Here is an 18499-nt window from a genome sequence, read left to right as displayed (position 1 = left end):
GATCCTATTCAAATCCTCTTCCCTATTTATCATCCCAGCCCTAGTTTTGTCGCAGGGAACTCCATTTACCAGGTCTTGCATCCTCCATCCTTTCCCAAGAAGGTCTCATGTCTTTCCCCAGCCTAACCTGTCTAGTCTCCTATCATGTGTTCCCTTTCTCTGTCTTCTCCTCCATCATCATTATCTCATCCTCGAGATACTCTCGGAGACTTTCAAGCAAGCTTATTTTTCTTGCTTCCACTTTTCCTGGTTTTGCATAATTGGAGTCAAGATTGGTGCTTCCTTCTTGTATCCATCCAGCCCATCAGCTTCCTGTCCAACTCTTGTCCCCTCAATTTAGAATCGGAAAGTCTTGTCCTTGCAGTATAGGTTGTGTATGGGGGACTTCTCTCCCTGCCATTGGTTCTGTTACAAGGTCTTCTGCAGCCCAGAGCGTGGGTGGCATCTCATATAGCATGAGCTGGAATGTTCTTAGCGCAGAGAGACTCTTCTAGAAACTTAACTTCCATCCTCTACCAAGGCTTCTACTGAGTACACATCAACGCTAGCGTTTTTCTTTTGTTTTTCTGGAGGTTGGTAGCTTAGCCAAATTTTGCTGGACAGTTGCAACTCTGCAAAAGATACTAGAGGAGCTACACTTGCCTGAACATAGTGTTATGTCCATCTTGTTATCCTGCTTTTAGGAGCTGAGCTGTTTTGCTTCACACATACTCAGGGGTTGACTTTTTGCCAAACTTCCTGGCCTGAGGCTAATGCTCACCATGTTCCAGTACATGGCAAAGGTTACTGGTGCTTTTTTTAATGTTTGGGGGTGTGTGTGGAAATACAGCATGTTTATGTAGTGTTAGTCAGCTGAGTTATTTTGGCTTCAGTGTCCTAATGCAGATGTGTGGCACAGAAAACTGTAGTCCAAATGATAAACATTTGGCACAGTTATAATCAAAACCGTTATTTTATAATGTAAAATGGTAGCCAAAGCAGTATGACCCATTGTATAATTAAAGCTACTGCCATTCTCCTCTTCCATAGTTCCAGAGGCTGTATGTTAATGGTGTTTCTACACTGAAAGGTGAGGCCACCTGTGATGAAGAATCAAACTAAGATAACTAAGGTGTCACTGAAAGCACAGCATAAAATTACAGGGTTGATGGCTTTGTGTGTGGTTTTCCCCACCCCCTCCCCAGGGAGGTAAATGACTACTATAATTACTGATTATCTTAGAGTAGTTAACTTACATTTCTTATGTTTGGGCAGACCTATGAGGACTCTTCTGATAAAAGTGCTGATGAAGAACCAGTTAAACAAAAGGAGGCTCCCAGTACGGACAAGGACAGCGGCTCAGCAGAGGAGCTGGTAAATGATGGCCAAAGATGTGCTGCATCAGAGGAAACGGGTGCTACAGAAGATGTCAGCCAAGTGAATGAAACAAAATGTGAAGTGAAAAGGTAATTCCTTTTGCACTGACTTATATTATAGCAGTGACTGTGTGATTCCATGCCCTGTTTCATACTGTCACACAAGTCTGAATTTTCTCAGCAACGTGAATTGGAGGCTATTCCACTAAATCAATAGAGTTGAATAAATACAATACTAAACAAGGAGTGTTAAAGTCTGATTTCAAAATGCCTGTTGAATACCAGTAGCTGCCACATTATTTACCAGTAGTTGATTCATCATCTAGCTAAATCTTGAAATCAACAATTGATAGTCTAAATGAAATTGCTCTGTTTTTGGTGGAAGCACTTATGACCTGTTGTGTGGAGGAAGGGTTGGGGAAGAAGCAGAGGCATTGACTGAAAACAATCAAAGGCTCTTAAATGCTTTGTTGAATGTTCCTGTGCTACACTCATCTTGGTTTCTCTTTGTCTATCCACAGTACTAAGCCTAAAGGTAAAAAAGCCAAGGATGCAAAAAAGTCTTCTAAGGCATTTTCGGAGCACCCAACAATGGTATGTCAAATTACTTAAAATCACTGGTTTCTAAACAGCATAACATTAAAACCAAAGTTGTTGGTTTGATCACCTTCAGTCCACAAATTGTTTTGAGGGTTTGGGGCTTATTTTTTAATATTTTTAAACAGGTACTTTCTATTCCCAAGATTACATTGGAATTTAGGAGACTGAAATATCAGCTTGTATCTCTTCAGGGAAAAGTAGCAGCTCTCGGTACTGAAACATAGTCCTAGAGTTCTGCCTCCATGGATCTCACCAAGGCAGTTTAAACAAATTAAATTAAACACACTGAAGACAGAGCTGTTGTCATCTTCCCAGATGAGCAAAACCTTGTAATACTACAACTAAGATATACTTAATTCAGTAAATCTCACAGCCCAAAGTAGTATGCATATATAGTCTTGTTTAGTCATGTAAGATCTGAAGTATTCTTTATCTTAAAAAGAGTTGGATTTGCAAGGGTTTTATGTTCTTGGCTCTGCTTGGCACTTCTTAGTGTTTTAAGAAGTCATATTTTTGTATTTTTTTATTGTTAATCATTAATCTGATATCCATTATAGAAACAAACAGCTTAGTAATCACATTTTGTTGTCTAAGAGAAGCTGCATACCACAAACTGGTGTGTTTTATTACATATCCTATACTAATGTGAAGCACTATGTTTTTTTGTTTTTGTTTTTTCTTTTTCCTTTTTCCTTGTAGAGTGAAGTTCCCATCCATTGTGTAACCTGCAATTGTGCATTTCCATCTCGGAATAAACTGTTTGAACACCTAAAAGCCACAGGTCATGCAAAAGCAACACAAGCACCAGCTGTAAATGGAGCTATACACACCAGAAACAAAAAAGAGAAACGTAAAAACAGATAAAACTTTGTGTTACAGTGACAGTCTTCAGAATCATACATGAAAACACTCTCAGACCTGAAAGGTGCAGACTTCCTGTATTCTGAGTTAAATGGAGAAGGCAACTTCCTTTTTATTTTTTTTTCCTCTCCAAAATTAGAAGATGCAACAAAAGGAATGTTATCTTGTGAAGCAACACATGCTTGCTTTTATTTGTACCAGCCTTTCTTCAGGGGCTGAATTGGATCTACCATCCCAGCGGCTTTCAAGTTGGGGTGGTGGGGGAGGAAACAGGTAAACCCAAAGCCAGTCACCTTGCATACCTATTGAAACTTGCATGGATAAAGTACCCAGTCAGAGGAAATTATTTTAACACTTGTTGCTATTCTTTTTTTGAAAGTGCTTAGCTCATGTTGAGTGTAGCAGACTGATTTTTAATTAAAGAATGGACTGTGCTGCTTTGATCATCTATCAAAAATGAAACATAAACAAGAAATGGGAAAAAAAGGCTTTTCTGCTATCCACAAGCAGATCACCTTTCAAATTACTTGAGAGAAATATTAGCATGATGATAAAGTTGGTTAATCATATTTTTGACACTCTCCACTGATTTTTGTACAAGCAACTGCAGGAAGTTGAAAAAAAATTTTGTGGAAGAATGTTACTAGACTAAGTGAAGGGGGAAATAAATGAATGACAACTGAAATTTAGTGTAACTATATGCAAGGTGATCTGCACGCCTGAAGAACATCCCTAGGTGTGTATATACACATAATGGCCAACTCTAGGTCTCACCATTTGGGGGGGAGGGGGGGAGCTAATAGGTATAGCTAGCTACTTGTGTTCTTTTTCTCTAATTTCTAATGAACAAAACCAGAACTAAAATTGTACCTCTGTTTAAGTATATAGTCTTATTAAAAGTTAAAAACAGCTGATCCTGGAATTAGAAATAGTTTCACAAAACAATCATCAATGCAGTTACAGAAAGCAGCACTCAGCTAGGATAGGGGTTGTGGTACTTGGTTAGGAAGTCCCTAGAGTAAAACTTTCTAGAAGCAACCATGTTTCTTTTAAAGAAGTTCCTCTTAAGTTTCAGCTCATTAAACAAAATGGCAGAAACTCCCCTGCAAAGTTAGCATAGTGACTTTATTGGCTTACAAAATGATGCAAACTTTACAATTGTAATCAAAGTGAAATGACAGATATGCAGTTACCACTTTCATTTTTTTTGGTGCCTGAAGGAAGTAATGAACTAAAACTTTTTTTAAACAAATATGATTTATATAAGAAACAAACAGTGCACCTTATTTCATCAGCCATGCTTTATGCCCTTGTTAAATGGCTACTAGATAATCCCCAAAGCAGCAACTTAGTTGGGCAGGAGGAAAAGAAAAGCACTTGTTGGAGAGGGTGTTGATAGGATTAGAGCCCCATGTTAAAAGTAATTACAGTAATTAGAAAAGTTTCTGTTTATGTGCATACAGATTTTTCCTTGCTCTAATTACAGTGTATCCTTGCAGTAAAAGTAAACAATTTTAACTTTGTTTGAAATCTGCAGTTATGTTCTGCTCAGGATGGCTCACATCCTGAGATTGCCCCATGATGTGAGACTTCATTTATATGAGAGTAAGCAAAGGGGGAAAGCTTACCCTGCAGTATTACCTCTTGACTTTGATTAGTTTGTTCTTTCTTATTTAAGGAAGTTAAAAAAAAAAAAAAACTTATAATTCGTCTGTTTTACAAATGTTTATACTTTAGTCTAGACAACTGGAAATGGTTGCTGTTGAGGTCTGTTAAAGCTATTCACTATGTGCTACTGAAATCCAAAGAAAGTTTATTATGTAAGGACAGTTTTACTTTATCTGTCACACTGTTTTCTAAAAATTACTGCTGCCTATAAACTTAAAGTTAATTTAAACATGTAGTTGTGTCAGCTCTTAAGTCCTAGTGAAGACACAATCCTAGCCTTAATGTGGTAACAGCCATGACATGAGTTTTATAGATGCAAAATGAACAGATAATGTCTTCCACTTACTCTGGCACCAGGTTAATACAATCTGGGGTCTTTTTTATACCAACACTAGAAAAGGTATGTAACAAATACAAAACACTACTGCAGAACTGTATGTTTACAAAACAGATTATTCTTTCAAGACTGATGTGTAAGAATAATCTTATTGTGCTGAACAAGTACTTCCACTCCAGCCTATGATTCTTCTTGTCCATTGTAGTTTAATTATAGGATTAGTGCAGAGATTGGATGGCAGATATCAGGGGTTCAGTGAGCATCATCTGTGCAAGGAACCAAATCCAGTCTATTTTTCAGCTGCTCTTTTCATGTGTCTTTCTAATGCAGTATGAAATACTTCTACAGCAAACTCTGCATCCCTTTTAGTAATGCACATGGGAGGTTTAATTCTAAATGTCTGAGGAGAGAGGAGGAGGGGAAAAAAAAAAAAGAAATCCTGAGAAGCATATGGAAAGAATACAGGTTCCAGCAGCCCATTTAGGTCAGCACTCACCTTCTCTTAAAAAATCTAACCAAAAGTAGGAGAAATAATAAATTTGGAGAACTGCTGAGCTGGGACCAAGGCCTCTGATTAGTGTACTCTGAGGTGTGGTAGTTTTGGACTTTACTACATCAAACTCCCTACTCTATTTTTGTGACAGAGTAAGTGCCTCCATAAGAGACCTGACGAGAATAGACGATGTGTGTACAGGTCTGCCAGATAGAGCTAGTGTAAAACCTTAGATGGATTTGTACCAAGAAAGAGCTGAGACAGCAAAACTGCCAGAAAGGATACTTTGCCCATAGGGAAAAGTAGTCTCTACTGAGAGTGGCAACCTCTTGCATCATGCTAATTTGCTGTCAGCTAATTTGCTATTCTTTTATAAACTTTAATTCTTCTTAGAGAATGTATTATGAAACAATCACTAAATACTGACTTTCAGTGAGGGTAATACAGCTTGAATGCCTGTTGATCAGGAATCAAATACATGCAGTTTAACATGGCAAGAGCTTAAATTCTTAAATCTACACATTTGGTCTGTAGCTTCCAAAAGTATTTAACCTCCATAAGAATATTAAATGTTTAGTTTTTAGTTTTCCTATCATCATATCCCAGGACTTTATGCAACAAGTACAGAATGGTCTTTCCCACCCACAGCCCCAGCTAAAGTTAACAGAGCCAGAATGATCGCATTCTTAGGAGACAGAATAAGATTTTACTACACTCTAAGCTGCGGTCTGTAACCTGTGTTTTAGTCCATGATTTGTGGAAGAACTGATGAGGTGACAGATGCACGCTGGCCCCCTTCCTTTCAGCCATCCCACATCCATCTCATACACAAGCTCCTTCCTCTAACTCAGAGGGCTTAGTTGACCTGATCATCCTTAAGGCAGTTCTGTTATTAACTGAAGTGTTACAAGAAGCTCCTGACACACTGCCCTGGTACAGCATGGTGCATCTTAGGCTGCATTGTCTGGCAGTTTCTTCAGGATATTGTACTGCATTGCTGAATTTACTAACTTTCTCTATTACTATCCAGGCAGAATGCTGCCAGCTGTCCTAAATGAAAGAACTGACAAGAATAAACTTGTTTCTCTTGCCATCAAGTCAAGGTGACAGCCTGTAAAGTAGCAAAGACTAACAAACCTGAAAATTGCTGTTTTCCTCTAACACATGATACATTACAGTACATTGCTTTTCTTGGGTGAGTTGTCCCTCTAAAAGTAAATTGCGAGCTTTGAGCTAGTTCAGCGTATTTGTGAGTAAAGACAAATCACTCTTGCCTGATTCGTAAAATAAGAAAATTAAGCAGAGTTAGCTCTTCGGACTATACACATTTTCTAGTTTACTTATTAAACTAAAGTTAATTTAGTTTACGTGAAGCAGGATGCAAACCAGAAGTTCAGTACCTGACGATAGAGTCCTCCTCTGCCAATCAGTACCCCCATGTCTTTACAGTCCTCCCAGATCTGATTGATTTCTTCGTTTGGAAGAGGGTGGCAACTGCCCTGTGAAAAGTGAACATTAAAATGCACTTAGATATTCTAATTTTATTTATGAAAAATTATTCTATTTATGAAAAAGTTGTATATTCTACTGCCTCCAATAGCTCCCACCCCGCCCCTCTCTGGCTGGGAACATTAGCTGCAAAATTTATCTGCTTTTTAGGCTGAGCTTACACAATTTAAGTACACAAGTCACTGCCTACCCAAAGCTCGTGAAATATTTAAGCTGTTTGAATGTTCTGGCTAATTTTTAGCCAGAATACTGTCGCTCTTACTCCGTCTTTATTTAAAAAAAAAAAAAGAGAGAGGGAGAGGAGAGAGAGAGTCCTACTACAACCACAATCGTTCTGTTTCAGCTGAACTAAAACCTTCAGTGGCAATGTAAATTGAAAGGAATAAAGTAAATCACCAACCTTATTTGTCACCATTTCTATCCCAATCATAAGTCCCTTGCCACGGACATCTCCAATGATTTCAAACTTATCCCGTAGTTTAGCGAGCTCTAGTAGCATGTATGTTCCCACCTCCTCGCAGTTTTTTTGTAGACCATCTTCTTCAATAGCCTGATTAAAATGATGTAAAATGACAATATTGCACAAAAAGCTTCAGCTGCATCTGGTACATCATGTTCATGTCAATTCCTCCTGCAGACTATGCTCCTTCGCTACTATGGTACTGACATTTTTCCTCCCTTCTACCCCAGTGACAGCATGAGATTACAACTGAAAAATGGACATAATATTTTGACCCTGCTGTGTCCTTTTTCACATTTTCTCATTATTTCATAATCATATTCCACTGATTAATTCATGGTCATATATTCATGCTCATACATATAATGTATTTTCAATATCTTACCCAGAATATTTTAATTCTTTCTCCAATGTCAAACTACACGAGAAGACTATAATTTGACAAGGCATCTTCTGCCTAATAGAAGTCCTTTTTGGAAAAAATTCGAGTGTTTTAGGTTCATCAAAGCCATGCTTTTAAATGCAGTCTTATCTCTTTCTTACTCTACTCCCTTTACCAAAGTTCTGACATGCAGACAACTCACAGCACTGAACATGCACAAAACATTTTATGAGCTGATCATTTGTATTAAGAAAATTCACATGATCAAACAAAAATTGCAATTACAGAATTTAAAGCTGGTGTTTTTCCCTTTTTTTCTTCAGATTTATTCTTTCTGACTCAAACAATTTCCTCAGATTTATATCACATCCAGGCTCAAAGTTATTTCAGAGCCAAACAAAACCAAAATACTGGTTTTGACTTTCTTACTTGTAATCTGGCTTTTAAAAATGTTTTAATTTGTGTCATCAAATCTACACTTCATGAAACAGCTGTGAGAAAAATCAGCCAAGCAAGCTACAAAAGCATAAACTGACAGTCTGCTACAGTGAAGCTTGACAGTCAAGGAAGGATGGTCTGTGTGCAATTTTGTATCAGCTAATAAGTAAAATATTGCAAATTTTTCTGCATCTTTTTCATGAGATTTTTTTTTCAGAAGGGATTCTGACCTTATATATCTTTAACTATCCAATTATTAAGCCTTTTTATGCATGAGGTAGAAATCGTGGAGTTAAAATAATTGTGTTACATACGTGCACCAGAGAATAAATTTAGCTTAGCTGAGGATTTGTATCGACCTATGAAAGAGTCACTTACAGGTGCTGCTTTTTCAAAATGCTTTCCTACATTTTTATTAACAAAGTAAAGAACATAAGGGAATAAAAAAGAAAAAACGATTCTGATAATGTAATTATATGACCCTTATTCTTGCTAATGGGATGAAAATTTTATAATAAAAAAAATCAGCAATTACTGTTTTCCTACACACAGGGCACACTGACCATGTAAAAATAATACATACATAAATGTTCATACATTCTCTACAGTTATTTACAAAATTGCCCATATCTAACTTTATAATAAGAACAAATGTAAACATTTTTCATCTTTTGTTATTAGAAAAAGCGTGGAATTCATAACATTCTCCCTACATCAAGAACTGCAGCTCCAACTACACAGGCCACAGGGTTTCCTCCATATGTATTAAAGTGAAGGTTCTGAGCCAAGGAACTTGCAATCTCTGAAAGAAAAACATTTTGATTTCTTCTCTTACAGTTGCCTTATGTTTCATAACAGTACTTATCGGCTTTAATTTAACTTCTAAAATAATGCTATGTTTCACCCTGATTCTACCGGAGATAAAGAGACGGGAAGATTGTAATTTTTCTGCAACAAGTCTGAGCATATTATGGCTATATTCCAAAGACTATAAGGTCTAGCTGTTGCTAAAGGTAGAATTTTAAAAAAGCGTTACACTTCTAACAGATATAGTCAGTTGTCCTTTAAACCAACATCTACAAACTTTCTTCTACACTAGATTCCATGAATCATTCATATGAATCAAGCAGTTGGCTTTATATATGCGGCTTTATACACACAGTGTTGTTCGTGAGAAAAACAGTGAATTCATGCAGAATTTCTAGAGTCTGCTACCAGGTCTACCAATGCCTCACAAGATCATCTTTGCTTCAGTTACACAACTAATCCCATTTAAATAAAACTTTACACTGCTGTAGCACAGCAATTGATAAATCAAGTGCCATGGCAATCTGATTCATTTATCTCAAAAGATAATTTGAGACCAAGAACGTTAGTAAAGCTCAGCTGTTTGAATAAGTGCCTCTCCAGTAATTAATTATTGCATAGTGTACTTTGTATATCTGCTTTATTTTAAACCTTAGTAGAACAGAATGCTAATACCTTTTGTTGTAACAACAGCTCCCATTGGAAAACCATTCCCAATTCCTTTTGCCATAGTAACAATGTCAGGGAGTACGTCATGTGTTTGAAAGCCCCAGAAATGGCTGCCTGTCCGTCCGAATCCTGTCTGTACCTTTCAAGAGAAACATTCAGAAATGTCCCCATTACCTTCTCACATTTTAAAATATAGTTTCTTTTTCTCGTCTTTCTGATGTTACTGATTTGCACAAACTGCAGCTGTATTATCTAGAGTCAAATACAGAGCTAGCTATTACAGTAGGATCTTTATTCAAATGGCTTTACACAATAATTTGTAATTTGGTTTTCCTTTGGGTTTTTTTTTTTCCTTCCACATGAAAAAGCAAACATCTCACCATATCTTAGGCATGGTCCAAAGGAGCAAGGGGGAGACGGCAAGAGGAGGCTCTTCTGGGACAACCCGTCACACGAAGCCCCGAAAATAGTTCCTCATTCAGATTTAGCGCAAACCACTGCTTACATGCAGGGTAGAAGAGTCATGAGAATAAGTGCTACTGTGACAACGCTCATGTCACAGCTGGTATTTATGAGCTGCATATTTGTGTAAATTTACTACTCTCAAAAGTTAAGGAAAGGCAGCTACTAACCTTAGCTGTGTTTAAAATCAGAATACCATAGAGGCAGTAAACACCAGGGGGCAGCTATGCTTGGAAAGATGCACTGTGTTAACCTTACGCAACGAAAAGGAAAGAAACGAATTGTACAGGGTTTCATTTAGATTATTTCCAGTCTTGGACTCTTTTAAAAAGACTTGCAGAGGTACCTCAAACTCTAAAGCTTTGGTAAAACAGACAAACAAACTCACTTCATCTGCAATACAAAGGCCTCCTCTTTCCCGTACTAGCTGATAAGCTTCCTTTAAGAAACTTTTTGGGTACTGAACAGTTCCATTAACACCCTGTCAAAACAAAAAGACAACGTGTTCATGAACAGATAAAGAAACATGATTTACTGGGTGACTATCCTACAGTAGAAAAAATACCAACAGCCCTCAGGTAATAGCAAGACTTGTGTTGTCTCACAAGTTTCTGGCTTCACAGTGAAGTTGTTTGAAGAAGCTCCTGCTCAGGTCACTCTTTCCCATCCCACAGGGCAGTCTGCTGTTCCACTAATTGTGTTGGTACAAATGTTTGTGGGGCCACAGTGTAAACTGGATCACTGTAAGACAGACTGGATTAAAGATAAACTGCCAAAACAAGTACCTTGAAAACCTTCACACTGAGAAATCTAGAAACCATTCGATGATAAAGTTAACCAGAGAACTCAGGTCCATTCTTTGGTAATTTTTTTTAGAACACTTTCCTCAATTTGTCTACCTTGCCACTTTTCTTTCAAATCAGAAATTCTACTCCACACCTGGACTGCAATGGCTTCTTAGAGTGAAGTATGTAAAAGTTTACAAGACAACAAAAATGACACAAAACAGCTCCACTCTTCTCTGAGGTTGTGGTTCTCAGATTTTTGCACTTATGGGATATATTCTCCATACTTTCCTGCTATTTAAGAACTAAATAAACAGCAGTTCTGAAACTGTGGTGAAGCACCAAGAGGAATGAATCCTAGGGCCATGACTTGCTGGTGAGCTGCTAAAAAACACACTGAAGAATGTGGCTAGGAAGGAGTGAAAGGGGACCAAGATAAAGTTTACAGAAATAATAAATAGAAAAGCATTATAAAACTAGAAAGCAAGTATTAGAATCTAAAAAATAGTATAAACACTATTTTGATTTCATGTGTCATCCTTACTATTTAAATACAAAAATTTTAAAAAGAGTACATTGAAACATTACTCTCTGTTTAATGTAATTTCATGAACAAAAATCCTGCTCTATTGAAATCAGTAGCAAAAGTTCAAATTCTAATAGAGCGCACCCATTCTTTTGAATATTTCATGTGTTTAAGACCTAAAATCAGCAGACATATACAATTAGGATGTAGCTAAACAACATACTATTTAATTTGTGCTATCAAAATTCAGAAGTGGCAAACTACCTACTTGAATTGGTTCAGCGATAAATCCAGCTATTTTTTTTGGCACACAGGTATTCAGAGTATCTTTGAACTGTTCAATGTACTGGTCTTTTGCATGACACACACCTGTTTATATGGAAAACAATTTAAAGAAAGTTTACTTAAAATGACACAAAAGTAGTTTCAAAACATGAATTGCACATCTAATCTATAGTCTTCCTAATGGAAATAAAGGGAGTACTTTTAGACTGATAACTTTCTGTTTCTCAGGAAACATCTTTGACAGTAAATCATTTTTCTGCCATTCCAGATCAACAGGAAAAAACAGATTTACAATGCGAGCACTGTCTGACTATACGGTACATATCACTGTTCAAATACACAAAAAGGCTAAACATCAGAGGAGAGAGTCCCTTATTTTCTCTTAAACCATTTACACTCTAAGGAATGACAGTTCCAAAACAGCAAGGCAAAGCTGCCAGACAGTAAGATGTTACCCATCACAAAAGTCAATAAATTAAAGATTACAAGAAGTGTTTGTGAATTATCTACATCAGAAGAAAGAGTAAGTGAACAGTTTCTCGTGGGTTAATAAATATCAGCATAACAAATTGTCAGGTTAATACGAGTATGAAGATTCTGAAGAATGCAGCTGCACATCAGTCTATATGGTAACAAAGAACACAGCAATTAGTATAGCTCATCCTCTCATTCCTTGGAAAAGGCAAAAAAACCTAAGAAGAAAACATTTTGTTATGCATGTTAAGTAAAATACTAGAGTGCTTGTTTAAACAGTGAAAAAATATTTTAATTGCTGTTTACAGGAGAGCAGTAGAGGAGCTTTCACTGTGCTGCATACGGAATGTTCAGCCTCATATATGACTTCTGCTATAGCTGGTGTCAGATCGTCCTTACTATTAATTTTATTCCAAAACAAAAGCTGGAGAGCTATCAAAACTTCAGAAGCAGCAGAAATTACCAGTCAACATTTCTCTTCTTCCAGACATGTTAAATTTTGAGTTCCACAGCTTTGTGAATATTGGAACTCATCATGGCACACATTGGAGACCAAGGCTGGGATGTGCAGAAGAAATCTGAGTACAAAGTGTTCCCTGCTCAAATATTTTTCAGTGGCATGTGGATACCTGAGATTCTCTGCAATATTTTCTTCAGCCGTCTGCAAATACTAACCCAGAGGTCCTACTGATGAATGCTTATCTTTACTGAGACGTTAAGTAAATATGCCCTGAGTATGCATTTTGGTTTCCATAGCCCCATACTATCTTCTAATCTCAAAAAAAAAAAAAAAAAAAAAAAAAAAAAAAATTTTGCCATTGACCAACCTCCAGAACAGCTGCATTTTCGAATTGTTTGCACTGGAGAATCTCTACAATGGCTGCCTCCCCATGGACCACGAAAAACATCTGGCAACATTGTCTGTCAAGCATAAGAGAAATAGCAACAGATTTGACGACACTGTCTTTCTAAGAGATGTGTTGATCATACCTAGGGAGAACTTTAATGAAGAAAGCTAAAACAGTCTACTGGAGTCAAAGGGTAGGATTAGTTCAAGTGACTTGTCTGAAAAACATATGTGAAATAATACCAGACTTCCCCAAAAATAAGAACCCTGATGGAAGGTAGAAGAGATAGAAGGTTTTTGCGGGGGGAAAGAAAAAATCCCTGTTTTGACCATTCCATCAGTAGTCACTCAATTGATGACTTCCTCTGTTTTGTTCTTGAAGTTAGTCAGTCAGCAATTACAGTTATCTAAGAGTAATGGCAACTTTTCTTAGAGTTGCCAGTGTAACTCCAATAATCCAAAGTATGATAAAGTCCCCAAAATACAGGGAGACGGGCAGATCTAGTAAAGCAGTAATAGGCTGGAAACTAGGAACTCCTGCCTTCTAATCCTGACTGCTGAGGAAATGCCACATGACTGAAAACAACTCACCCAAGGAGGCAGGCTGGGAGCCTGCAACAGAGGAGCCCTCCCAGGGCCAGCGCTGCAGCCAGTGCAGGTTAGCAGTGCCAATGCCAGCGTCTAGCACACAGAAAGCCGTTCCTTGCTTCTCAGGGGCACTGAGATAACTTTTTGCTCTTTATCCCCTATGGACCTCTTCCACAGATATGTCTCCTGTCTTGCTGACAGGAAGGACATACAGATTTTTTTTTCTCTCACTCTGAGCAGGACCTACTGCAGACCAGCAGAAGGCAGCTTTGCATAGACTTGCCAAAACAAACCTCAGTGGAGGAGCTCTGACACATGCACGGGCTTCCAAGCAAGTATCAAGCAAAGAGTAAATCATGACCATTCATGTTATACTTTTCCCAACTCTAAATTAGCATCAACAACTGCACAAGGAGAGGGAAAGGGGACTCCAGCTCTTGTTCTGTTTACCCAGCAGAAACAGCTACACGGCAGTTCAGTTAATAAAGCACTTACTAATGGCTGAAATATTCAAATAAACTGTTAGTTACTCAGATTATTTTTAAAAAAAATTCTCACTGCTGAGCAGCCAAAGTCATTGGCAACGCCATGCTTATAAGGACCAAGAGATGTCACTCCCAGCGTGTAAGGGCTGCCTCCATGGTATCCTCCTCTGTGCAAACAGACAAAGCACAAGAACAGCATGCATTTCTGACAGGAGACCGTAGCGGTATTAGTTCTGAGAGGGCATGCTTCCGAGCTACAAATCATTGAAAAAAGTGTATACCACTGACTTCAAAACAAGAAGATTCCTACTGCCAGTTTTTGCTCTGATTTTGGAAGATTCGTGACTACTCATCTGCGACATGTTTCCTGCAATGGCAAATGTTAAAATTGCAAGCTGATGTTCACAAAGGGAAAAGAAACAGACCGGAATAAACAGCAATTCAGACAGGTTTTGTGCAAGCCTCTCATGAAGTTCTGCTGTAGCACCTGAGCCCTACAGAATAAACATCTCTGTTCCTTGCATCTTGGGAACTTCTGCTCTCTCAAACAGATGTTGCCAATCATTAACCTACACGGTGGTTTGCTGCTAGTTTTATACAAAAAGCAGAAGTTCACTAACGGGAATATACAAGTTAGGTGGATTCAAAATTTTCTGCTGAACAGAATGGGAGAAAAATTGCCATTTTCCCTAAAAGCTAACATTTTACAACAGGGTCTTTTGCTCTAATATCTGAAACCTTGAATGCACAGTAAAGAGAAGAATTGCTTACACTGGTGTTCACATAGTCCTCACCCTTGCACTGCGCTTCTGTAATTAAGACAGAATAGCTTTCTGTGCAGCTGTGCAGTGAACCACATCAGGGATCTGGCAGAAAAACAAGCCAGCAGCATTGGGAGTTGAAGACACTCTTCCTTGTCTGATAAATTAATTTGAAAGTGTCCTCAGCAGATTTGGAGTTAAAGAGTTCCACATTATTTCACGTCTTATGCACATAGAGAGTGAAACACAATGTATTTCATAAAGATCAAATCACCATTACCTGAAACAGATGATGTCAAAGTTACGAGTATATATCCTTGCCATGAACATTGCCAGATCATTGGCTTCTGATCCGCTGTTGGTCAGATAAACCACCTACAGAAAAATGCTTATGATCAGTACAACCAACAACAACTACCTGCTTATTTGGGATCAGACCATGTCACCTTAGCAACCTCATGAACAATAAGCTATCACTGCCACAAAGTGACTTCACTGCAATAAACCTAAGATCAAGATGATGTTCTGCTCATGGGCAGTACAGAAAGTGACTGAACAGAAACTACCTCTGCACAGGTAAAAATGGCTGTAAAATATCCCAGTAGGTTAGTTACAAAGAGTGGAGCACGCAGACACATTACTGTAGAAGAGTTAAGCAGTGTTTGTTTATTGGGAGCCAAAGAGATTTAAGGGGATAATCCAAATATAGTATCTGAGATTTGAAACCACCTGAATTCTAATAACTGTCAATGCTTTTAAACTTCCTTTTCAGAAGTGACCGATATTCTCTACTGCTTAAACTATGCAGATGCTTTATGTTTTTGTTTTACTCATTTTTAAGTTTGTGAAAGCTTCATAGTCTTCTGTTAACCCCATTTCATTTTATAACCTGTTTCTTTTACCTGAAAACAAATACAGTATTTTTCTTACCCTGCTTCTGGGCATATGAAACATACTTGTTACGTGGGTCATTTATTTAAGTCTCAGTGAAGTTCACTACACAAAGTACTGTCAAATACTCTTCCCTGTTAATTTACTCAACGTCAAGTAAATGTATGGCTACATGTAACAGTAGTTAACATCATCGCACTTCCTTTTCTAATTTTTAAGTTGGCAGTGTTCCTTCACAACAACAAACGAAGAGAAGGCAGAAATGTAAACAGAACAGGAGCTTGGGATTTTATCCTGGTGTACATCTAGGTCCAAAGAAAAGGCCTTGAGGGTCACAATGTTTTCTCTTTATTTGACAGTCTGTGGTCCCCACGCAGGTTTTCTCTTCCCAGTTACTGTAGCTCTACATAAGTATTTTGATCTAATAAACATCCCACCACCACCATGTCAGAAGCGAAGTACCTTAAGCGGATCTGGGAGAAGTGAAGTTAGCTTCTCAGCATATTCCTGGATTGATGGGTGCATGTAGATATTAGTGGTATGCCAAAGGCGAGCAAGTTGTTTCTGGGCAGCCACAGTTACCTTCCTGCATGTACCACAAGACAGGGATTTAATTTAACACACATGTGCACACAATGCACACAGACATCTCTGTTATTAATTCTTAAAATTCAGACATTGCTGCATTTGCCAGATGAGTGCACAAATAGACAGAATGAATGAAATCTCCAAAATATAGTGAGAACTGATTAAATATGAGTGATACATGAAAACTTAGTGAGCTCAGTTCTGGTTTTGGGTTCACACAGCCACAAATTAACACAGAACAAAACCAATGTAAGCATCTGTTTCCGTATTTGGTAGTGTAAATCAAACAACAGCATACTTACGGGTGACAATGACCAACACTGATTGTAACAATTCCAGCAAAGAGATCAAGGTATCTTCGTCCTTCATAATCAAACAACCATTGCATATATCCTTGATGCAGCAACAACGGCTTCTTGTAATACGTTACCAGGGAAGGAGAGACATTTCGTTCACGGATCTTCAGCATATGGTCATATGCATAGGACTGCATGGAATAAAGAAGTCAGTATGCATTTATGCTTTATAAAGATTCAGACTAAAAATTCATGGCTCACAGTTGTCTGCAGTGGTTGTTCACAGAAAGACTTTAACAAATTCTGGCACACAGTGGGCTCTACAAATGTCTGAAACTCAGCTTTTGAAACAAGACGGTTGTTTTGCACTTATCTTTTCCTTAAAGTTTTTCAAATCAACAATTTATCCTTAATGTTACATAGGTACATATATAGATTGTATCATAGTTGCAACATCATTGTTTTTCCCAAATAAGCAAATTGCTTGAGCCATAACGGATGCACAGACTATCTATGGCAAATGAGCCCATCACTCAGATCTCTTAGCACAGTCTTCACTGAAATTCAGCGTAGTATGTATGACTTACTTGGTATTTTTCAGGTACAAAGTCACAAGGAGGCATTTTTGCTTGTAGGGAGACAGAGCTTTTCCATTTCTGCAACCCAAAGGCAACTACAAAATAGTAAGATAATTATCAGACATGTATCAAAGTGCACATCTAAAACACTTTCTCAATAAGCTTGACCACACAATACAGAAGCAACAGTCAAGGCAAACATTTTTTGTCTGAGAGATTGCCTTTGGGAAAAAATATACTTGAGTACTGTATCTTTGTAAATGTAGGAAATACTCCGACTGAGAAAAAAGTGAGTTTCACTTTTAGCCTCTAAATTTTAGTTTTCAAACTGCCCCAGGGACTTTTATTTTGCTGGAAATGGAGCGAAAAATCAGTTTCTGACATAACCTCTTATCAGGGAGCAGCAAGAGCTGAGAGGCCTGAGCGGGGCGGGCAACGTGGGGGGCTGACAACAGGCCCCGCTGGCGGTGCTGCGCAAGGGGAGGCGAGTCAGGCCCAGGGTCCGGCCAGGGGCAGCCGTAGGTGGGGCTGTGCTGGGGACAAGGCTGCAGCACAGGTCCAAGGTCCACACAGGGGACAGGGACAGGACTGGGGGCAGGGCTGTGCCAACGGCGCAGCTTAGGCAGGCGCTGAGGGCTCAGGGCTGGGCTGAAACGGGGCTTCCGGGCCCCATTTTTGCCCCGTCAGGGCTTTTCGAGTGCACTCAGCGGGTCTCACCCGGGTCTCTGCTTTCCTTCCCCAAATCCCTGAAAACCCCAAACCTTCCCAACCTTCGTTTAACTGCAGACATAATCAAGAGGACACCAGAAAATGGTATCATGTAAATCTGCATCCCTAACACTATCAGCTGAGAACTGTATGCCGGTTTTTATGTACTGAGGATTTTTATCTTTTTTAATAATCTAAGATTTTAAAGGGTTTCTTAAACACATTAAAATGGAAAAGGAAGAAAAATGAAGTTTCCTGAAATAAACATACCGTTATTGACATACCGTTACTTACCTTAGGATCACTGCGAGCGCTAAGGAATTAATCATAAATAAATGTCTAGACTCAAAAAAAAAAAAAAAAAAAAAAGAAAGAAAGAAAGAAAGAAAAAAGAAAACCCACCCACCCTAATTAAAAAAACAGAAGACGACCATATGCTGTGCTAAAGCAGCGCCCCGGCCCCGGCCCCCCTCGCAAGGCGCCGCTCCTTACCGCTGCCGAGCTGCCGGCTGCGGCCCCGCAGCAGCGGCCCGAGCCCCCCCGCCATGTCCGCCTGCAGCGCTGGGTGAGGGGAAGCGATGGAGGGAGGCGCCTGCCGCCCCCTCGCGCCCCCGCGGGCGGCTGCGGGCGGCGCTGGCACAAGCGA

The 18499-nt window shown here is 38.7% G+C and overlaps 2 protein-coding genes across 2 annotated transcripts in view; one reads left to right on the top strand and one right to left on the bottom strand.

Moving 5' to 3' along the window:
* The window catches only part of LOC135325123 (dnaJ homolog subfamily C member 21-like), a 14747-nt gene extending 10034 nt beyond the window's left edge, over positions 1–4713 (top strand). The window contains exons 10-12 of the mRNA XM_064502704.1: positions 1255–1445; positions 1877–1949; positions 2655–4713. Of these exons, the coding sequence (XP_064358774.1) occupies positions 1255–1445; positions 1877–1949; positions 2655–2819 (429 nt within the window). The 3' untranslated portion in view covers positions 2820–4713. The remainder of the gene's footprint in view (positions 1–1254; positions 1446–1876; positions 1950–2654) is intronic.
* LOC135325124 (alanine--glyoxylate aminotransferase 2, mitochondrial-like) lies at positions 3923–18499 on the bottom strand. Its single transcript, XM_064502705.1, has 14 exons — positions 18346–18499; positions 17155–17240; positions 16574–16758; positions 16146–16269; positions 15073–15167; positions 14105–14198; positions 12939–13032; positions 11621–11721; positions 10430–10522; positions 9586–9718; positions 8817–8905; positions 7224–7373; positions 6715–6813; positions 3923–5221 (listed from the first exon to the last, which is right to left on the bottom strand). The coding sequence occupies exons 1-14, from the start codon at positions 18398–18400 to the stop codon at positions 5111–5113; spliced, it is 1509 nt and encodes a 502-aa protein (XP_064358775.1). The 5' UTR covers positions 18401–18499; the 3' UTR covers positions 3923–5110.

This window comes from Dromaius novaehollandiae, chromosome Z, assembly GCF_036370855.1.
Source record: "Dromaius novaehollandiae isolate bDroNov1 chromosome Z, bDroNov1.hap1, whole genome shotgun sequence".
NCBI classification, from domain to species: Eukaryota; Metazoa; Chordata; class Aves; order Casuariiformes; family Dromaiidae; genus Dromaius; species Dromaius novaehollandiae.
This window is presented reverse-complemented; position numbering and strand designations above follow the sequence as displayed.